This window comes from Cyrtonyx montezumae, unplaced genomic scaffold (genome assembly GCF_038088225.1).
Source record: "Cyrtonyx montezumae isolate F1298 unplaced genomic scaffold, pur_monq_1.0 scaffold_21, whole genome shotgun sequence".
In the NCBI taxonomy this organism is placed as follows: Eukaryota; Metazoa; Chordata; class Aves; order Galliformes; family Odontophoridae; genus Cyrtonyx; species Cyrtonyx montezumae.
The window spans coordinates 539,284-560,701 of record NW_027071948.1 but is presented as its reverse complement, the minus strand read 5'-3'; the positions used below and the strand labels follow the sequence as shown (position 1 = coordinate 560,701).

The 21,418-nt window shown below is 66.4% G+C and overlaps 3 protein-coding genes across 5 annotated transcripts; all 3 read right to left on the bottom strand.

Moving 5' to 3' along the window:
- Window positions 1-237: 237 nt before the first annotated feature.
- TNFRSF25 (TNF receptor superfamily member 25) lies at window positions 238-2,615 on the bottom strand (the record flags this gene model as incomplete). The annotated part of the gene is made up of 7 exons (XM_065738262.1): window positions 238-989; window positions 1,070-1,278; window positions 1,361-1,419; window positions 1,494-1,575; window positions 1,650-1,808; window positions 2,083-2,214; window positions 2,336-2,615. Coding segments are annotated over 7 exons (1,365 nt in total), but the record flags the coding sequence as incomplete, so codon positions are not given.
- Window positions 2,616-4,593: 1,978 nt separating this feature from the next.
- PLEKHG5 (pleckstrin homology and RhoGEF domain containing G5) lies at window positions 4,594-13,365 on the bottom strand. Of its 3 annotated transcripts, none has more exons than XM_065737869.1 (21): window positions 13,289-13,365; window positions 11,137-11,266; window positions 10,948-11,050; window positions 10,786-10,840; window positions 10,595-10,686; window positions 10,385-10,521; window positions 10,162-10,310; window positions 8,534-8,719; window positions 8,234-8,404; window positions 8,065-8,160; window positions 7,932-7,982; window positions 7,696-7,845; window positions 7,509-7,619; window positions 7,295-7,444; window positions 7,086-7,223; window positions 6,894-7,013; window positions 6,687-6,819; window positions 6,496-6,611; window positions 6,266-6,426; window positions 5,401-6,195; window positions 4,594-5,319 (listed from the first exon to the last, which is right to left on the bottom strand). In XM_065737869.1, the coding sequence occupies exons 2-21, from the start codon at window positions 11,177-11,179 to the stop codon at window positions 5,310-5,312; spliced, it is 2,967 nt and encodes a 988-aa protein (XP_065593941.1). In that variant the 5' UTR covers window positions 11,180-11,266; window positions 13,289-13,365; the 3' UTR covers window positions 4,594-5,309. The 3 variants fall into 3 exon arrangements, with proteins under 3 accessions (XP_065593941.1, XP_065593942.1, XP_065593943.1); XM_065737870.1 differs by lacking the exon at window positions 13,289-13,365 and adding an exon at window positions 12,544-12,771; XM_065737871.1 differs by lacking the exons at window positions 10,162-10,310; window positions 10,385-10,521; window positions 10,595-10,686; ... (2 more) ...; window positions 11,137-11,266; window positions 13,289-13,365 and adding an exon at window positions 8,910-9,429.
- Window positions 13,366-16,827: 3,462 nt separating this feature from the next.
- Window positions 16,828-21,307, bottom strand: NOL9 (nucleolar protein 9). The gene is made up of 12 exons (XM_065737843.1): window positions 21,116-21,307; window positions 20,818-21,043; window positions 20,589-20,716; window positions 20,383-20,521; window positions 20,199-20,295; window positions 19,608-19,705; window positions 19,182-19,343; window positions 18,702-18,990; window positions 18,257-18,368; window positions 17,761-17,938; window positions 17,400-17,533; window positions 16,828-17,137 (listed from the first exon to the last, which is right to left on the bottom strand). Exons 1-12 carry the CDS (start codon window positions 21,305-21,307, stop codon window positions 17,009-17,011), a joined length of 1,884 nt encoding a protein of 627 aa, XP_065593915.1. The 3' UTR covers window positions 16,828-17,008.
- Between the last annotated feature and the right edge of the window lie 111 nt (window positions 21,308-21,418).

The window sequence follows — 21,418 nt, the reverse complement described above, 5'->3', positions numbered from 1 at the left end:
GGGGCTGCCCGCAGTGCCCCTCCTCCCGCGGTGCCCGTGCCGCACTGTGCCGCCCGAGTGCCAGCCCCGACGCTGCTGCCATCCACGGTGCTCCCCTCTAGGAGCCCAGGTGGCCCCAGTCCCGTGCCGTGGGGCCAGCAGCAGCCCCAGAAGAAGGGCCAGGCGCCTAGGGGTGCAGAACACACCGCTTTATTGGGGCAGGGGCAGGCCCACCACGTGCACCCGCAGGGCGGCCTCGAGAACTATCCCATGGGTTGGCAGCGGCTCGGTGCCTGCTCGTCCCGCGAGCAGCACGGGGCTCAGGAGCAGGAGGACATAAATAGGGGTGGGTGAGCGGCCCAGGAGGAGAGCCCTGCCCTGCTCCTGCAGCCTGAGCCAGCAGTCCAGATAACTGACATAAAATGTCTACACAGCATAAGTAACAATACTTAGGGGTAGGGTTCCCCGCAGCGCCGGATCCGCTCCCTTTGCCGACGGGGGCACCGCGCAGCCAGGGGGGCCCTGGGGGGGCCCTGGGGCCGTGTCCCCACGTCATGGACATGAGATCAGGGTCCCAACGCCAGGCTCTGGCGCAGCGTCTCAGCACAGCCCGACAGGTCCATGTGCTCCAGGGCGGCGAAGATGCGGTCGAGCGTGGCACTGGTCTGCTGGCACCAGCGCTTCAGCATCTCGTACTGCCGGTCCCGGAACGGGGCCACCTCCATCTCCACCAGCTCGATCTCCGTGTCCCGCAGCTCCAGCACGCGCATGAACTCCTTCCAGCGCCGCACCGGCACCGCGTTGATGACGGCGTAGAGCTGGCTGCCCTGCAGCAGAGCGCAGCGCTGGGGGGTGCTGGGGGGCAGGGCCGGGCTGTGCGATGCGCTGGGCTCCTGGGGCACCGAGGGCTCCGTGGTGCTGCTGGACAGTGCTGCTCTGCTGGACTGTTGGTGCAGCAAGGCCGAGCACTCGGAGCTCCTCCTCGTCGTGCCGGGGCCAGGCTCCCACACCTGTCCGGGGAGTTTGCCCAGGTCCAGTGTGGTCCACCCGACTGTGGCCGGTAGCCCCCCGCCCCACCTCGGCCACTCACCTGGCACCGCACCACCTCTGTGGCTGCAGCTCTCTGGGTGATGGGGTGCATGTGGGCTGTGGGGCCCGTGCAGTCCCAGGGTGGGACCGTGGGGAGGGGGCTGACTGCCGGGGTCTCCATCTGGAGCCGCTTCCGCTTGTGGTAGATGGCGAGGGCGCCCAGGAAGAGGGGCCCGGTCAGACCCAGCAGGATGTACTCCAGCCCCGAGCCTGCAAGGAAGCAGTGCACTGTCCCCCGGAGCCGCATCCCCCGCCCTGCCACCCTCACCCCCACCCTCACCACCCTACACACCTCGGGCACGGTGGCCGCACACCCCCTGGCACTCCTCACCACACGTCTCCGGGCTGCTCCTGCAAGGAGAGGGACAGTGGGCACTGTGGGCACTGTGCCACACTGCTGGCACGCATCCCCCAGGGCTGCTTACGTGTGGCACGGGCGGCACTCGCTGCCCTCGGCGTAGAAGTCGGGTTTGCAGCTCCCACACTGTGCATCTTGCCACTCTGAGCCTGGGGAGAGGGCACGTGTCAGGGCAGCGATGGCCCCGCAGGTGGCAGCCCACGGGCCGGGCAGCAGCACTCACAGGGCTGCAGGAGCAGCTTCCCGGGGCAGGTCTTGCACTTCTTGCAGGAGAAGTCACTGCAGGGGTCGTCCTTGTTTTGGCACTCACGAAAGTGGCCCGGCTCGCAGCCACAGACGACGTTGCTGGTGGCTGAGCAGTTGCTCACCACGGTCTGGAAGGCTGCAGGGGTGGGTGGTGAGCAGGGCAGCACGGCACAGCGTGGCACAAAGGGGCACAGCGTGGCACAAAGGGGCACAGCGTGGCACAAAGGGGCTCAGCGTGGCACAAAGGGGCACAGCGTGGCACAAAGGGGCTCAGCGTGGCACAAAGGGGCACAGCGTGGCACAAAGGGGCACAGCGTGGCACAAAGGGGCTCAGCGTGGCACAAAGGGGCACAGCGTGGCACAAAGGGGCTCAGCGTGGCACGGCGCGGTGCAGCACACCACCAACTCACTCTGATGGTCACACGTGTAGCAAGCATTGCACTTGGGCCGGGTGTTAGGATGGGAGAGGAAGGTGCCGGCCGGACAGGCTATGCAGATGTTGTCGCTTCCATTCCTCGTGCAGGGGGTGTCCAGGGACATCCCTGTGGGCAGCGGGGTGACAGTGAGCACGGCCACCTCTGCACGTCCACACAGCGCTGTGCCACCGTGCCCATGGTGAGACACACCTGGCACATCGCGCCGTGCCAGCAGGGCACCCCTCACCTGGAGGACACTGAGTACAGCACCGACCAGCAGAACGCATCCAGCTCATCCCGGCGGGGCAGGAGGGCTTCATGGGGGACCTCTGAGGGCGGGCGGGTGGGAGCACCAGGCCCTGCTGGCTGTGTAGCATGGCACAATCCTGGCAGCCTGGGGGCTGCGACCCGCTGGCCAGCAGCCACAGCACTGCCAGGAGCACCTGTGGGCAGGGAGAGGGCAGGCTGCAGAGAGCCTGGGTGCAGAGTGAGCATCCCGGGGCAGCGGGGCTGGGCTGTCGTGCTCGTTAGGCTTGCAGCCACACGTGAGAGGCATCTGAGCCCCAGCCAAGCCCAACCTGCAGGGTGCAAGGCCGAGTGGATGCTGGTGCCCTGCAGAGCTGGCATCAGGGCAGGGCAGCCAGGGGCAGCCCCATGCCCGCAGCCCCAGGGCTGGGAATGCCCCACGGCAGCCCCTGTGCCGGGCTTTCCCTCTGGTCCCTGAGTAATTGCCTTCCTGCCCTCACCATGGGGCACGCACCGTGCCGTGGGTCACCCTGCCGGGCTCGGGCAGAGCAGCGCTGCCCACGGGCACTCAGCCCACAGACATCAGCCCAGCACTCAGCCCCACACCACGCGCAGCTCAGGGCACGGGAGGGTTAACACCTCCCTTCACTTTCCTCCGTTTTATCTGCTTCGCAGATGAGGCGATTTCCTCCCTGAGAGGAAACCATGCCCAGCTCACGCTGTCTCCGATGCTATCGCGCTCTGTGCGTGCGTCCCAAAGTAGGTCACTGCTCCCCCGCCACCCCGCAGTGCCGGCTGCTGAGCGGGGGGGGCTCGGGGGGGGCACGGGGGGTGCCTGCCCTGCTCTGCCATCTGTGGCCGGGGTGGGGTCCGGGTGGGGTCCCGGCGTTGCAGTGTGAGCAGCGTGTGCTCGGCCAGGGCAGGCAGGGAGCCAGGGGATTCCACGCCGGGGGCTGGATTTCCCAGCCGAGATCACCCCGATTACGGGGACTGAATCATTTTCTATTAAACCCGCCGCCGCCGGACTGGAAACCGTGCACAGCCGTTCCCATTTGCATAACACTGCGATCACATCGGGGCTCCCGCACCACAACAAGGGGCCCGGCAGCCAGCGGCACGTCTGAGTCAGAGCACAGCCCTGCGGGGCACGGGCATCCCACGGCGGGGCACGGGCATCCCACGGCGGGGCACGGGCATCCCACGGCGGGCCCGACCTGCACGCGCGTGCTCCCCATCCCCGCGCCCGGCGGGGCACGCGCTGTGCGGCGCCGCTTACGCACTGGGGCCTCCGCTTCCGATGCCGCTCAGGCACCACCCCTACCCGTAATGCGGTTCTGGCCTCTGCTCCTGGCCCCACAGGGCCGGGGCCCCCACCTGCTCAGTGCCCACAGCCACCCCAGTGTCACATCTGTGGGGCTGCGGCGGCATCCCTGACCCACACCTGCAGGCTCTGAGCGCAGCCCGGCCACGCGGCCGTGCTCTGCCCACCGCCCCCACAGCTGTGCCCACGGTGCAGTGCCCACAGCCGTGCCTACCCCTGTGGATGTGCCACACCCATCACCTCCGTGACCTTATCCTGCCCAGTCCCCACCGCTGTGCCCCGGGCTGGGCTGCAGGAGGGCAGACTGCAGCCCAGACACGCAGACTGGGCACTTCTGGGGGCACAGCCCCCCAGCACGCCGCCTAGAATATCTCACACCACTTCCACTGAAACCACCCACAGCCACCGCCCGCTCCGGGCACCCAGGGCTGCACCAGCCCGGCCAGCAGCCCCCACCCCCTGCACTCACCGATGCTGCCCCTGGGCAGTGGTGCTTCATCCTTGCAGCCGGCGTGGCTGGGTCATGCCGGGCGGCAGCGGTGGGCACAGCAGAGCACGGGGTCCCCGGTACCGGGGAGGATCAGTGCAGGGTGCCCCCACGCTCCATTGCCGCTGTGCAATGTGTGATGAATGAGCACCAGCCCTCCCCAGCAGGCTTTTATATGTGACCACCGCAGGAGGAAATGCTTTTTTGGAGATGAGACAGGAGGGTTCGAAAGCACATGACAGCAGCACCATGCGGGAGGGACGTGTGCCAGCCCGTGTCCCTCCCATTCCCCACAGCAGCACAGGCACAGCCTGGAGGGCGCAGAGCTGCACCCCGACCTCCATCCCCGAGCTGGGGGACAGGGCTGGGCTGGCTCTACGCGTCCCCCTGTGCCCGCTCCCCTTCACCCCATAGTGCCTGGCTGCTGCCCAAAGGAGAGGCGAGGCGGGCGCAAGCATGCACACAGCTAGGTTTATTGCTTGGCTGGACCGCACCGCAGCCAGCACAGGTGCCACAGCTGGCACGTGCCCACGGCACAGCCACCACCAGCTCCCCGTGCCAGCAGGCAGCACTGCTGCGAGGACAGCCTGAAGCTCAATAAATACGCTCTCTGCAGCGGTGCCCCTCTCCAGTGGGGGCTGTGTCCCCGGGCAGCAGCTCCCCACCAGCCCAGCACAGGACAGCACCCAGCACTCGGTCACCACAGCTCCCACGCTCCTCACCCCGGCCACCAAACCGTGCCACGGCCGGACCCTGCGGCCACCGCCAGCCCCAGCCTGGCCCCGTCCCCTCGTGCCACCACCTGCAGCCTCCCACCCCACGTGCCAGCAGCCCCGTGCTGCCCACCCCGCAGCCGTCTCACACCTTCCCCACTCCCCACCTCCGACGTCTCCATCCCTTCTCCCCCCGTGGAGTCGCTCAGCCCACGGCCTCCCCAGGCGCAGCCCCACGTCCAGCCCCACGCAGACACCCCCAGGTAGCGATGGGCAGCCCGGTGCCGCCCTGCCGGGACACGTCCTCCCGCAGGGGACTGCTCTGTGTCCCCACGTGTGACATCCTGGCACAAGCTGGTGGGCACCCGGCCCCGGCGTTACGCTACGGTTAGAAGCAGGAGGAGCTCTTGGAGCAGCCACACGTCCATCCTCATCCTCCCTGCCCCGGCAGCTCTCACACCTCCCTGCAAGGCACAACAAAGAAAGAGGCTCGGTCAGCGTGGGGCCCGGCCCACGGCACGCAGAGGGGATGGGGCTGCACGTACGAGGCCGTCAGCGTGGAGTTGAGGAGCAGCGTGGTCCGGATTCGGTAGAGCTGTGCCAGCGTCAGCTTGCGGTGCTGCGCTGCTGAGGACGAGTCTGAGAGCGTGCGGTGGGCAGGGGGCTGAGGGCTGCGGCCGGGCTGGGCCAGGGGGGGCCCAGGGCTCTCCGAGGGCTCCTCCGGCTCTGAGAGCTCTGAAGCGGAGTCACCGCTGCTGCTGCCGCTGCCGGCGCTGGGGGCCGGGTGCCCTGGGGCACGGCTAGTCCGCTGGAGCAGCGGGGGGCCCGGGGGGGCCACGCACAGGTCGGAGAGGCTCCGGCTCTGGCTGAGCGGGGCAGGGGGCCCGGCCAGCAGTTGCAGCAGGTTGGCCTCCGATTTGGACTTGAGCACTCGGGACTTGCAGGGCAGGAGCTGCACGGGGGTCCGGCGGCGCAGCCGGGGCGAGGGGGGCCGTGGGGTCAGGGCTTCTTGCTCCTCCTCTGCCCCCACGTCCTGCTGCCGGGGGAAGTCCCGCGGCGAGGCGGGTGACAGCGTGCCGTAGGCGCTGTCGATGGACGCAGAGCAGCAGCTGCCGGGCTGTGGGGCGATGCCGTGGGGCAGGGGCAGGCTGCCCGAGGGCAGCTCGCGGGTCGGGCTGCTGCCGGCGGTGCCGGTGGCGGTGCTGCCGGAGGTGCCGGTGCTGACAGAGGTGCTGTCCGATGGCGAACCGAACGGCCCCACGTCCGAGTCCGGGGAAGAGAGCTCATCGCCGCCGTCCACCACTACCACTGAGATGGTCTCGGTGGAGCCATCCGAGGGGCTGCGGGAGAGGGGAAGGTGAGGAGGGGCTGCGGTGCACCCGCGGTCACAGGGCCCCGTCCCTCTCGTACCACTGCTGGGAGTCCAGGCTGGCACTGCTGCGCCGCAGCACCGTGGGTGAGCTGGCGGCCGACGTGCTGCTCTCGCCGTCCTCCTCATCTTCCTCCTCCTCCTGCAGGCGCCGGCACTGCCCGCGCTGCTGCTCCTGCAGCCGCAGCCGCTGCAGAAGGTTCTGAGGATGGCAGGAGTCAGGGGGTGGGGGGCACGGGACCCCCGCGTCCCCTCCACACCGCGCCCTCACCTGCGCGTTGTGCAGCGCCTCGACCCAGCTGCGGCACAGCGACTGCCCGCTGGCCTGGAAGGTGTAGGCAGCCACAGCACTGCCAAACTCGTTCAGGTAGATGAGGAGGAAGGAGCCTGAGGATGAGGAGCAGTGAGCCTGGGGCGCCCAATGCCTCCCTGGGGTGTCGTCCCCCCCCCAGTGCCACTCACCTGGGTCTTTCAGCTCCCGGCAGATGACCTTGTCCACCAGCAAGGGCGGCCGGACCACCTTGGTGCGCTCAGCCTTCTTGATGGGCTTGGTGATGAGGAAGAGGTCGGTGAAGAGGAAGCAGTAGACATCCATCTGTGGGGGTGAGAGAGGGCCGTGGGTGCCAGCCGGCACACGAGGGGCGAGCTCCCTGTGCCCCCCATCCTCACCTTGCTGTCTTTACCTTCCCGCATCTTCAGGCTGCCCTCGAGCAGGAGCTGCCGGGTGTCATCCGGGGACGTGCCGGGCATGGGGGCCGTCAGGTCCAACCGCAGGAACTCCTTCAGCAGCTGCAGGGAGCCGGGGGGGTGAGTGCAGGTCAGCACACAGCACTGCACTGCAGCTGCACGCACCCAGCCTACCTTGTCCACCTCGTCCGTGCTGCCCTCCACCACCTCGTAGGCGTCGATGCGGCTGAGGATGGCGGCCAGGCGCTGCTGCTCCTGCCGCTGCCGCATCCGCGAGTTGATGTGGTTGATGAAGTGCTCCACAGAGCCGATCTGCAGCACAGGCACAGGGGTGAGGGGCTGGGGGGGCCCGCCTGCCCACATCCCCAGGCCGTGCCCCTTACCATGGTGAGGATGGCATCGCGGGTGCGCGCATCGTCCGTCTTCTTCAGCACGGACTTGAGGAGCAGCGGGTACTTGGTGAGGCGCTGGTGTGGCTTCACCAGCATGTCACTGAGCTTCAGGCGGCTGCACTGCTTGTGCTTCTCGGCCCACTGCAGCACACAGACGTCAGCCCCAGCAGCAGTGCCAGCCCCGGCCCCGCCACCCCCCCCTTACCGTCACGTAGGCGCGGAACAGCTCGCTGTCACGCAGCAGCGTGCGCATGTACTCCATGCAGCCCTCCTCCTCCATGCAGTACTGGATGTAGGGCTTGAAGAGCGTCCCGAACTGCGGGCAGCACAGAGGTGTCACCTCAGGGCGCAGCCTGGCACAGCACGCGGCACGGCACAGTGCTGCCACTCACCATCTTGAAGCCCTTGAGGAAGTCCACGGGGTCGAGCAGCGCCTTGGTCCGGCGGGCTTTGTCCAGCACCGGGGCCATGACGCTGCTCCACAGGCTGCGGTGCAGCTGGATGATCTCCCCAATGTTCCCAAACAGGCGCTCAGCGTCCACCTGTGGGATGGGGGGGGACCGCCGGGGGTCACAGCCTCGTGCACCCACAGTGCTGGGGGACCCCGCACCCCATGCAGTGCACTCACCTCACACAGCAGCCCCGACTCCTGCAGGTTCAGCAGGCAGCAGAGGAAGAGCTGTGGGGACAGGAGCCCGTGGGGCAGGAGCTGTGGTACGGGGGACACGCGTGGCTGGGGAGCAGGGGCTGTGGATACTCACATCAGTGATGACCTTGAGCTTGCGGATGTAGGTGGCCTCGGTGTGCAGCAGCTCCCAGATGGCTTCCTGCTGGTGGCACTGCCGGCGTGTCAGGGTCTGCAGGGCCGAGTGTCAGTGTCACACCGCCCAAAGGACGGGGCCACCACCACCACCCCCCCCCCCGCCCTACCTCCGTGCCCTCGATGATCTGCTGCCAGCTGTCCTCCAGCGCCAGGCTGCTGTCATCCCCGTCCTCCTCCCACGAGTCCTGGTCGAAGCGGAGCTGCGGTGGCAGCTTGGGCAGCCCGAAGCTGCTGTAGGTGTGCAGCTTGCTCTCCAGCTGCTCCATCTTGTCCACCTCCTGCCGGAAGGCAAGAGCAACGGGCTGGGGACAGCAGCGGAGTGCCACAGCCCTCCTGGCCCTGCCCGTGGATCTGGGGCACAACACTGCAGCTCATCCCACCGCCGTGCCCCTCCCCTGCACACCTACCCGCGCAAAGGGGCCGGTGCTGGCTCCGGAGCTGAAGAAGCCGCTGAAGCGGCTGGCAGCACGGTTCTTCCAGGTGTCAGTGCCATTGGTGGGCAGAGATCCGCTGCCATGGGGGGCTGGCTCAGGGCTGGGGATGCTGGCGTCCCCCAGGAACTCCGTCATGTTCTTCCTCCGCCTGCCCGGAGCCTGCACGGGTACAATCAGTGCAGCACCAGCCCTGCATGCTTCACGGAGCAGGGACGGCCCCAGAAAGCCACGCTGTGCCCCCGCTGATGGGTCCCCCACATCCCATAGCCTGCCCCATGCTGGGGCGCACAGAGCCAGGTCCCCATGGGACACGAGCTCACTGCGCCAGCACCCGCACTGACCTGCGTACCTGCATCCTGGGTACACGGGGCCACGTGGCACCGCTCCTGCGCCCACACCCCGTGGCAGTGGGGCACTGTGGCTCAGCTCATCCCGTGGGGCACAGCACCCCGAGCCCCACACCGCCCAGCCGTGCTCTGAACTTGAACCGCTGAGCCGGGCAGGCTCTGGCCGGGCTCCTCCGAACAAAAGGAGGTGGGGCCAGAGCAGAAAACCTAATTTCCCTCCTCGCCAGATAAGCTAAACAGACCCGAACAATTCGCTGGCAAAGATCAAAGCCCACCAGCCTGCAGTGGATCTGGGTCCTGGCCATGCACAGCCTGCCTACCTGGGCACTCAGCACAGCCCTGCTCATGCATCCCCACAACCCCACACCAAGGTCACACCACGACATGGCTTCTGCCCTCTCCTCACCTGGCACAAAGGGCAGCAGGGCCATTGGGTGGCACACAGAGACCTGCTATCCCCAAGCTGTGACAGCCACCACATGCCCAGTGAGCCCTGGAGAATCTCAACCTCACCCCAGCACGGCCCATAGCTCACCATGCCACGGTGTCCCCAGGTGCCCACGCTGACCCCACGGCCCTGGTTTGGCTCTGCTCCTGCCTGCCCTCGGGGACCTGGCTGTGGGGGTGGCCCTGTGACCCCCATCCCTCCTGTCCCAGCAGCACAGTGCCGGTCCCACTGCCAGGCATCGTACTGCTGGATGCGGGCGGCCACCAGCCCTGGCCACGCAGCCAGCTTGGCATGGAGCAGAGAGCTGCTGTCCCCACGCTGAGATCCCCGGAGCCAAACCCCAGGGAGCAGGAGCTGCGTGGCCGCGAGGGTGGCATCTGCTCCCACAGGGAGTGGCAGCAAGCCCGGCCCCATGACTTATCTGGGGCCAGGGTCCACGGGGCAGGACTCAGGCTGCACACGGCAGATGCCAGGTGCCAAGCTGAGGAGGGACGGTGGCTGCATCCTGGCCAGGAGCGCAGGCAGGGCAAGCCCTGAGGTCTGCGTGGCAGCTCGCAGCTGTGGGGCCCCGGGGCGTGGAGCTTTGCTTTGCTGTGCTCAGGTACCAGCCCATACGTGGCACAGCTGCAGGGCTGCAGCCGAGCGGCCACGCCTGGCACACGGCACTGCGAGGCAGCACCGCTGGCACAGCGCAGCACTGCTGGGAGCCCAGCCTGCTCTCGGGGCTCCCAGGGGGTCTGCATCCCCACCTCCATCTTGCCCCCATCCTCCCGACACACGGGGCACAGAGCACTGCAGACACTCACCAGGATGTCGGTGCCCTCCCTGCGGCCTGGCCCCGGCTCCAGCGCGGTCCCCAGGAGCGCGGCGGTGCCAGCAGGGCGCAGGATGGGCAGGCTGGCTGAGCGTGCGTCCCGTGCTGCCTGCTCCACCTTCAGCTCATCCCCAGGCTTGGCTGTGGGAGCACGGAGCTGTCAGAGCCCCCGGTCCCATGGAGCCTAGGCTGCCCCTACATTTGCCCCCCTGCACCTTTCACCCGCAGGTAGTGTCCCCCGAAGCGGTACGCCTCAAATTGGAGTGAGAGCGGCGTGTTGGACTGGTCCAGGTAGATGTCCACTTTGCTGTGCTCAATCGCCCTCCTCTCGAAGACCGGCAGCAGCACGTCCCTGTGGGACAGCACCCTGTGGGTCCTGTGGGGTCTCTGCCCATCAGGGCTGTGCCTGGTGCGAGCACACTCACCCCAGAGACTTCTTCTTCATGGCCGGGACGATCTCCGCCTCGATGTCAACATTCAGGTCGAATTTGAGGGTGAAGCACTCCTTGCTGGGGTCCTGCGGGAGATGCACTGCTCGCTAAAGGCTCCCACCCACCTCAGATGGGGCCACAGTGCAGCCCCACAGCAGAGCCCCGGGGAGGGGACGCTGCCTTACGTCCGTGTGCCTGCGCCGAGCCTTCTTCTTGGGCAGCTTCAGCGCCGAGCTCCTCCTGAGGGCATGGGCAGAGTGAGCCGGGTGTCCCGCAGGGTCTGGTGGCACCACGGGGGCACCTGCTCCACCCCACGAGGTGCAGGCAGGGCTGGGATACACGCTCACCCCCTCCCGTCTGCCGTTCCCTCATCATCATCCTCCACGTCAGAGGCAGGGCTGGTGCGTGGTGGGCACGAGCGCGTGGACACATTACGGGCCAGGATGGAGCCTGCCAACATTGGGGCCGGGCTGTGCTGAACCCACCGGCCCCGCCGCGTCCCACCAAGGGCCCTGGGTGCAGCCAGCCCGGCTCACCTGGAGGGGGCAGGTCGAAGCGGATGTGCCCATCGAAGTGCATGGTGCCGTGCAGGTGTCCGTCGCACGCCTCACACAGGCTGAGCGGGCTGCTGCGGTTCAGCTGCTGGCACTCGGCGTGGTGACATACCTGCGGGGCACAGCCGTGGGCTGAGGGTGGGCAGCAGCGGGACCCCCCCCGCCCCCTGTGGGCTGTGCATGGGGCCGCGGTGCTGCAGCACTGAGCCCCCTCCCCGTGAGCTGCACTGCACGGAGACCCTCAGCGCCTTGGGAGCGCAGCTGGAGGGCTGCACGCTGCCGGGCACAGAGGGAGAGAGAGCAGTGGAGGTACGGGGGCACCGGGCCCCCCCCCCGCCCGTCCCCGCTGTCCCGAGCTGGGCTGAGGGTGCTCCAGGACCCGCCGTGCTCCCAGGGGGGGCTGCGGGGCCGCTCCGGAGCCCTTTTGTGTTTGCGAGATCAGTGTCCCCACGGCAGGACGGAGGAAGCAAGTGTCTGCAGCAAAACAATGCTCGCAGGCCGATGCATTTCCTCCGATTGTGCGCCCTGCCTCAGCCTCGGCCGCGCATTCACAGGCATTTATTTTTAAACCCCTGCCCAGCCCCAGCGCCGCGCACGGCCCGTGACCCCTTGCCGGGGTCCCGCTGGGGGCTGTCAGCCCACACTGGGGGCACGTCCCCATCCGGCAGCGCCCCACGGGTGGGGGGGGCTGCGGGGCAGCATCCCGGGAGCGCGGGTCCCGCTGTGCGGCGGAGGAAGCTCCGGAGCACCCCCGGCCGCCCCCGTTTCCTGCCCTCCTTCCTCCCCGCGCTGCTGAGGTCAGCGCTGACGCGGCCGCCCGCGCTCCCCTATGGGGCCATCAGCCCCCACGGCCGCCCCCCACCCCCCAGCAGCGGTGCCCAGGGACGGCCGTACCCGGGGCCGCGCTGCTCCCCGACCCGCCCGCCTGCGCGGCCCCGCACGGCCCCACCTGGCTGCCCCGCACCGGGGAATGGCTCCCGGCGTCTGGTTCCCGGTGCTGCCACGCGTGTCCCGCCGTGTTTACCCAGCAGCTCCACCCGTGCAAACACGGCACAGCACACAGCACGCCTGCGGCCGCGCTGCAGACCTGCCCGCCTCGCCTCCCCCGTGCCGGGTCCCCTCCGTGGGCAGGCGTCAGCCCCACGGCACGCGGGCACGGCCCGGCTCGGGAAGGAGCTGGGAGCGGAACCCTCCCGAAACCCGCACTGCTCGAAAGGTCACCGCTTCATTACTTCCCCCCCGATGCCCTCGAAAGGCAGCGGGTGCCTCATCCCAGCAGAGCCGGCGGTGCTTCCAGGGCCCAGCAGCGCTGCCAATGCCGGAGCGGTGCTCCTGCTCTGCCCTTCCCCGCGAGCACCGCCCGCCCCCCCCAGGGCACGGAGCACTCACCGGGACCCGGAGCGGCCGCGCGGCAGCGGCAGCGAGCACATCCCGGAGCGAGCCAGCAGGTCGAGCAGCCAGAGATAAGGGGCCCTAAATCCACTCCGGCTTTACATTAGCGATCAACGAGATTAGGAGAGGTGGCACGGGGCGCTCCCAGCCGCAGGCACCGCTTAATTCCGGAGCCCTGCACTTCGAGGCCCGGTCCCGAACGGACGCGGGCACCAACGCGGCCGCTCCCGGAGGGGCCCCGTGCCGCTCCGCCGCCGATCCCCGGTGTGCAGCACTGAGCTGCGGCGGATGCTCCCTCCCTCCCGGGCACGGCCGCGCTGCCTGTGCCGGCTTGCCGAGCTCCCGCCGGGAACAGGACAGACGGGCTCAATGAGATTAGCCCGAATTACGGCGGGAGGGGAACGGGGAAACCGCCGCCGTGCAGTTAAATCCCAGCCGTGCACGAGCCTGCGGGCGCCCACGGGCAGCGGGACCGCGATGCTGCCGGGGGACGTGGGCCACACGCGGCTCCCACCGCGCGGGGAAGCGGCTGCGGCCCTTCCCTGCCACGTCCCGCCGACCAAGGGCTTCGTGCCCCGTGGCCGCCCGCCAGCTGGCTGCACCGACCGGTTTTGCCGGCATCGGAGGCATCGGGAGCCAGGGCGAGCCCGTGGGAGCCTCCACCTGCCCGGATCCGCGCCTGCCGCCTCCCTGCCCGCACAGCCCGGGCTGAAAGCCGCGCTGCCGGCACCGCACCGCCTACCTTGGCCGCCCTCCTCTTGTCGGTGCAGTCGGGGTTCTGGCAGCGCAGCCCCTGCTCCTCTGCTGGGCACCGCTCATCTGCGGGAGAGAGCTGCACTAAGTGCTGGCTGCGACCCTGCACCCATCCCTGCTCCTGTGGGTGCACCCAGCAGCGAGAGCCCGGTGTTTGGGCACAAGGCAGAGAGTGAAGGCTGCCATCCTCCTGCCCCAGTGAGCAGCGGCAGCTCCCGGGGATGCCCCAGTGCCCACGTCCCCGTGCCCAGAGCTGCGGCTCCGGCCTCTCCAGCAGAGAAGAGCAGCGTGCACCTGCAGCACTGGGACCTGCTGCCTCCTGCTCCCTGCCCAAAATGCCAGGGCTGCTCCAGGTGCATGCTGCCCACAGAAGGGGTCCCACAGCTACCCCAACGCGGGGCTGAGCGAGGCCAGGACTGCCCACGGGTGGGAGAGGGGCCGGGAGCTCCCCCTGGGATGGGGACGGCAGCCCCCATTGCTGCCAGCGATGACGCACCGTGCTCTCCCCAAACTGCCACTGCTGCAAACACAGGAACGGGCCCAAAGCCCCAGACCTGCTCTAATATGGAGATCTATTTACTGATGGGTGGCAGCGCTGGGATGTCTGCAGGACACATGTCTCGGGGACACTGTCCTGCACCCGCTGCCAGGACGGGCACGGGCCGAGGGCAGTGCCACAAGTGCTAAATCTGCTGCTCGACAGCCCCCAAAGGGGCTTACGGACTGCTTTAAGCTCTAACATCAAATCGGCCTTGAGGACAAATCCTATTTTGAGAGCTTTTGTTACGTGTTGTGTCTAATAGTTTAAAAATAACAGACTCCGGGCAGCTCACGGCACAGCAGTGGGCACCGGGGCTGAAGGGAGAGCCCTCCTGTGGGGCAGCGTGGGGCCCAGCACACCTCCATGGGGACCCCCGCGGGCACCCCTGGGTGCAGTGCCCGTGGGAGAGAGCCGGGAGCCCGGCGCCGTGGGGCCCTGCTGCCCACAGCTCGGCCCCACACCGCGGCAGCACAATGGGCACTCTGTCCCCACCGCCGCCCTGCCAGGCTGCTCGGCCCCTCCGCCGCCATCATTTCACTTGACCTATTACGAATAATAACAGAAACAAATCAGAAATTCTTCCAGGCCTGAGAGAAGTTTTCCCAACCCACCAAAACCACGAGGACGGTGAGAGCAGCCCCGTGCCCCACACTGCTCACCCCCACGGCCCTTCCCGACACCGCCACCGGCAGCAGGAGCTCCCAGAACACCGGGACCCCCCCCCCCCCGCAGCATCCCCGCACCCATCCCCGCCGCAGCCTCCCTGCGCTCAGCGGTCCCTCCGTCTCTCTGCGGGGTTTCGGCCGCGCCGTCTCCTCCACCCCCGACCTACCGTCCTGCTGCTCGCCGACATCCAGGCTGCAGCTCCAGGAGAAGCGCTCCACCGCCCCGTACTCCACGCCCTCCAGCGCGGGGGGCACAGCCCCCAGCTCGTACGCACCGCGCTTCTTCCAGTACAGGAACATCGCGCGGGCGCAGCGCGGCACCTGCCCTCGGCATGGGGCTGCCCCGGCCGAGCCGTGCCCACACCGGTGGGGCTAAGCAGGGGGCCCGGCTCCGGCTTTAAGAGCGGGTCCCACTCTCCGGACAAGCGCGGCATTCATGGCGCGAGCCGGGAGCGCTGGGGCGGCGGAGGGTGCCGCTGGAGGCTGCCCAATGCCCCGCGCACAAAGGGCCTTTCTTCAGCCTCCCACAGACATTGCACAAATTTCACTTTCCGCCGTCTATGAAAGAAATTTCGGCCGGGGAGACAAGACACGCTTGTGATTGAAAGAATCGGCATGAAGAGCGCGGCTGTTGGGCGGCTCCGCCGGGGGAACGCGGCGGGAATCGGGGAACCGGCGCAGCCCCGGCTGCCGTCGGCAGCTCGCCCCGGCTCGCTCAAAGGAATTTTCTCCCTGCTTTTAACCCCCTGGAGGGGAGGGGGGGGGGATGGGGTGCCACGTTGGGACCCGCACTCGCGGCAGCGTTCCGCCCCACGCCCCGCACGGAGCCCCCGCGGTGGCAGCGCTGAGCTGCGGGCACGGCAGCCGCGTGTCCCGGCTCCCCCGCGAGGCACCGCAGGTGATGGGGAGGAGCCGGGAAGGGCTGAGCCCATCCCCCCCCACAACATGACCGACTCTGGGGCGGCCCCACACCGGCAGCACGGCCCTCCCAGCGCTCCCGCCCCAGGCTCACGAGCACGGCTTTGTCTGCGCGCAGCCGCGTTTCCCATACACCGGCCCGGCGCTCAGCGGTGAATCCCGTCCATCCGTGCTGGCAGCGGCCACCGCCGGCACTGCAGGGACCGCGGTGCTGCGGTGCGGCGCCCGACGGGAGGGGACCTCATCGGCTCTGAAACGGCTCTGCCCACCCGTGTCGAGGAACGAGCCTCAGCCGCATCGCCTCCGCAGGCACACGCGCGTGGAGACGGAGTTTCACGACCCCCCTGTGCAGCACCAGGCAGCTGAGAGCCGCGCTGGGCAAAGCTCCCCCGAAGCAGGAAAACCTGCACGGGAAGGTCGGGCTGCGGCGATTCCTGCCGCACTTCAGCGGCACCGCCACCGCCTCCGGGGCCCTCTGCCGGGAACGGCGTCGGGGCGGAGGGAAAGGCCGCTGCGGAGCTTTTGTGGCGGGGAAAGCGGACGGCGGCCGCGGCCCCATCGGTGGGCAGAGCTCCTCAGCCCCCGTTCTCGTGCCGGTGGTGGTGGTGGGGGGGGTTGGAGCATCGCTTGCCCGCACCTGGGCGAGCATCAGCAAACCGCGGGGCAGGACCCAGCGCTGCCGGCCCTCCCTCCGCACCCCCGGAACGGCCGCCCCGCACCCCCCCGCACTCACGCGTGCCCGGGCGCGGTGTGAGCCGTCTGCGGGGGGGAACCCGCGCTCAGCAGCAGCGCTCATCGCTCCGCGCGGTGCCGGTACCGCACGGCCCGCAGCAGTCCCGCAGCGGGAGGCTCCGCCCCGTCTCACCTTTCCCGGCGCCGGTCCCCCCCCCCCCCCCCCCCCCGCGCACAGATGGCCCCGTATTTATTTTCGCCGCCGGAGTGAACCATATGTGCAGAATTAGGGCCGGATTAAGTTAAAGCTATAACTGCTCGGGGCTCGTAGGGCCCCCCCCGCTGCGGTTGTTCCCATTCGTTCGTTGGGGTTCAACGCTGCCGCACCGCGCAGTGCCCGGGTAACCCAGCCCTTCCCACGTCCATCCCCCTCCCACGGTGCTTTCAGAACGGGAACCGTGCAGAGCTGCTGTTAAGCAGTCCACGTCCCCCCCATCTACCCGCACCCTCCCCCCCCAACAAGTGGAGGGGGGCTGTGCTCAGCAACGAGGAAGGTCAGCTCAAGCTCTTACAACTCAGGCAGACCCACAGGCGTGGGAGCTAACTCCGGGCCAGGAGGAGCTCCCCAGGCAACGACCTACTGCTCCAGTTAGCAGAGAGCTTCTGCCAGCCACCCTTAGGCTGTCAGCCACAGCCACGGTGCAAACGTGGAAGAAACTCAAACCAAACCAGTGTTTTTAATGTATTTATTACAAAGCACCAAAATACATACTGAAAATATAAAATACTGTTAAAAATGATGTTCTGGTATCCACACAGGGGATGCTTGCTCGGAGTCTCCTGGAGCTGTGGTCCCCAGGCCTTCTGCCTCCTGCCCTACAAACAAATCCTGCAGTCCCAGGGCCCAAAGGCCTCAAGTGTAATCACACTGGAACATGTATTCCCTCTTCTTGAAGTGCTTCTTCTTCCTCAGCTTCCCAGACCCCAGAATGCTGTAATTGTACTCAGATGTGACATAAGGGATCTCTCCCTCAATTCCTTCCTGGAAAAACAAAACCAACAAAACTTTAAAAACAACTTTACAGGTCCACACTTTTGATGCAGGGCCCCTTCCTCTGAGGGCAGGGAAGTTTCCTGGTGAACAGAAGAAAGCTACCAGTGAACCAACCCTACGCTGCCATCTGAAAAGTGTGAATGTTCTCTTGGTTGCTTCTGTGCATTACGGGCAACCTCCCGGGGTACAACCATCCACACACATCCAGGCAGCTCTGGACACTCAGAATGAGCAGAAAATCTGCTCCTACCTGGCTCACGAGAATGCAGTTTGGAATGGCAATGTTTCCGAGCAGCAGGCAGTTCACCAGCCTCAGCTTCTCAGGAGGCACTGGGGTCAGGACGTGGTAGAGATGCTTCTCCATGTCAACCCCTCGGACAATGCCTGGAACACACAGCGTTCAGCCCCAGCTCCAACCCATCACTGACAGCCATTGAGCCAAACGCGGCTCATGAATTTTGCATAACCCACTTGGAATCTGCTTTTGAAAACGTGAATGTAATCCTACTTTTCCACTTGTCTTTGGAAAGAGTAGATAATCCCATCATTCTGCAACACAGCTCAAAATACAACACGTGAGAACACGGCTTAGGGTTTCCCAGCTCACTCACCGAAGCCAAAGCAATCACAGATGGGTGTCTGTGTCAGCAGCACCGGCCCTGCAGATTGGCATCTGATCTCCTCTGCTATCCTGCACAGCCCGACCCAGCTGGCGTTCACTGCGTACATGATGTTGGAAGGGGCGACATCAGTATGAATAACCCTGAGTGCAACGGCGTTAAAAGGCACCTGAGGGGGGAGGAAAGGAGCAGGACACACCTGTGTCAACAGCCCAGCATCAGCTCTGTGTACCTAACCTGAACTCGAACCCACGCAGCAAGCTACCAACCAGATCTACAAACAGATGTTACAGCAAACACAACAGCTCCAGCACTGACTGAACACACAGGAACATGCCACAGTGACACCGCACCAAAACACACCTTCAATTAAGAACACCCATCAGCACGTTGCCTTGGATGGCAAAGCATTCTTCCCCCATTCTCCAAAAGACACTCACAGAACAGGCAGAACTTCCAGTAGCAGCCCTCAGGGAGACCCACTTACCTGATAGGGCACCAGGCTGTGCAGTGGAAGGACTGACACTGCATCCGGGGGCTGCAGCTGACCCAGGTAACCCAGTATGGACATGTCACGTAGGATGCTGCTGTGTACTCGCCTGGAGATAGACACAACAGGTCAAGAAGTGGAAGCTGCACTCAGTGTATGAGTCTGCACAACTAACAGCAGACACTGGGAGTGGGGGAGGGAGGAATGAACAGTCCCCTTTCTGTTCCCCACACCTTCCCCTAAACAAAAACGATCCCCCACCAAAAATTCAAACAAAACCCAAGCAAACTTGTCAAGAAAATAAACAGCCCCGTGGGCTCTGATCAGTGTAACGGGGCTCTGAAGGCTAACACTGCAGTTCTCTGTTATGCATTTACTATCAAGACTAAGCAAGTTTCTACTGAGCCAATGAACAACCACACAGTGCTCATTTTCTACTTACGCTTCACCTGCAACCCCAGCTCGAGGGAACTCAGGGTGGACGTAGAGCAGTTTAAACTCAGGAGCTGATGCATCTTCCTCCCCTTCAGAGGACTTCCAGCTCTCTGCTGTGCCCAGGTCCATCTGCTTGCACTTGCCCTGCTGCTTGCCCTTGGTGTACAGGCCAGGAGCGAGCCGGACGCTGTCGGGGGTGAGCGGAGCCATGGCCTTCCAGTCATACACATCCATCTGCACCACGTGGGTGGGTGACAGCAGCCGGATCATATCAGTCAGGAGCAGCAGCCCCTCACCTGCACGGAGCACAGCAAACACAGTTACTGTCACTACATCAAGAATGCTCAGTGCTGGTACAGAAGACCAACAAGAGCTCGTGTGGAGCGAGCTCTATTTTCATGCTCCTGACTCTGCAGAGCGTGGAGATACACAGCCAGGTTATTACGCTCCCTCTGCACCACCCCTTCAGAACGGATTCTGTGTTTACCTTTCACCCAGCCCATAGTGTTGATGACTAAAGGTACTTCCTTCCTGTAGGAGCTGAACACGTACTTCACAACGTCGATGTATCTCTCTGTGTCCTGCTCACAGCTGCTCTGCCCATAGTACACCATCTTACGTGGCGTCCGCTGGTGTGTGAATGGTGGACCTGGAGATGGGAGCACAGCTCCAGCACCTCCACGTCTCTCCCAACAGGCAGACAGACCAAGGAGGGAGGACAGCTCCACGTCATTTATCAGGGCTTGCACGTGGAGCATAGATGCCCTCAGCAAGAGAGCTCCTACGGCCTTTTACTCTCCACGTACACTTTTGCTGCATGTGGCAACTCCTCCCCGGGCACGTACAGCCCCCACCCAGAAAGTGGGTGGGTGTCAGAAGTTTCTGGCACTGCAGGAAGCAGTGAGGCACGTACCGAGGAACGGCTCCGTTACGTCACTTAAAGACACGCATCCCGGCGGCGTGAACTCAGTCTGACCTATGTCACACTCCATGTACTCAACAGAGGGGAGGCTGCAGTGAAAGAAGCCCATATGTTAGCATCCACCGAGAGGAAAAAGGATGCTGCTTCAGGTACGGCAGAAGCAAAATGTGAGTTTGCTTCAGGTCAGCAAAATTAAGTCGGACACAGTCAAACCACACTTAGCTTAATGTTCCCTCAAGTAAGGGAAGGGCAGAGACTCAGGGCTCATCATCTACAGCACACTTCAGATCTCGTGCTTATACCATAACAGCTCTGTGCCCATCCCACCTTAAAGGAAGCGCTCACAATGATAAACCAGAGGTGGTACCAACCTGTGTATCCTCTTTCCCACATTAAATGGGTGCTCTAAGAGCACTAACTTAAGGCCTATGAGCTCTCATCTGTATTTTAAGCATGCAGAGGCCGAGATAAGCGCCTCCACGCCTCGCTCTGCCAAGAATCCACGAGCAATAAAGCCATTTCTGGCAGCGAGCTTCCTCTCCCACGGACCACACGCAGCACGAAGGGGCCGCGGGCACTCACTGGTTGAGCAGCAGGTTGATGAGGTATCTGCTAAACGTGGACTTGCCGATGCTCTTGGGGCCGCACACCATGATGACGGGCACGCCGTCGTCCTCCACTACCGGGGGACACAACGGGCGCACCCTGAAGCCATCGCCACAGCGCATGACGTGCACCGCAGCGTGGGTCGCCGTGCAGGACTCACCGCAGCAGGCCCGCACCAGCTCCTGCAGCGCGCTCAGCGTGCTGTCCGACAGCAGCAGCCCCTGCTCGGGGCTGCAGGGCACGATGCCCACGGCCGCCAGCACCGCCGCCTCGGCCGTCACGTCGGGCTCGTCCTTGCGCTGCGCAGAAGGGCGTTAGGGCGGCGCGGGGCCGGGCCGCGGGCCGTGCCCGAGCTGCGGGGCTCACCTGGGGCTCGAAGAGGCGGCAGAGCGGCGGCAGGCTGAGCAGGAAGCGCGTGGCCGCCGTGTCCAGGTGCTCCAGCAGCAGCACGGCGCACTCGGGCGAGAACCGCGACATCACCTTGAGCCGCGCCTCTGCGGGGCGGGGAGAGGGGAGAACGGCGCGAAATGGCGGCGGCCCCGCAACCGCCCCGCGAAATGGCGGCGGCCCCGCAACCCCCGGTGCCCCCACTCACGGCGGCGGACGCGGTGCGCGCGCAGAGCGCTGCGGGCGGCCACGCGGAGCTGGCGCGGGTCGGTGTGCGCGGCGCGGGCGACGGGCAGCGCCTCCAGGGACAGCGCGCAGTGCGTGGGCGGCGACAGCAGCGGCAGCGGCGGTTGGTGCGGACCCACGGCGAAACCCAGCACCCGCACGGCGCCGTACAGACACGAGAGGCGGCACTTCCCGCTGAACGTCAGCGCCTGCGGGAGGACCGGGGGGGGGTTACGCGGCGGCGGCGGCGCGGGGCGGGGAGCGGAGCGGGCGCTGCGCACCTGCTGCGGGCCCAGGAGCAGCACGGCCGCGCCCTCCGCCGCCTCCACGGCCGCCAGCTCCGCCCCGCTCGGCGGCGCCGCGCCGGTCCGCGCGAAGGAAGCGGCGAGCTCCCGCCTCGCGGCATCGGAGCGGCCGTCAGCGGCGGCACCGCGGAACGGAGCGCGGCGGAGACGGCCGCGCCGCGAAGGCATGGCAGCGCCCGGCCGCGCCGCTCTCGCGAGACCGCCGCGAAGGCGTGGCCACCTCTGCCCGCGCCGCTCTCGCGAGACCGCCGCGCTCCGCCCCGCCGCGCCCCGCCCCGC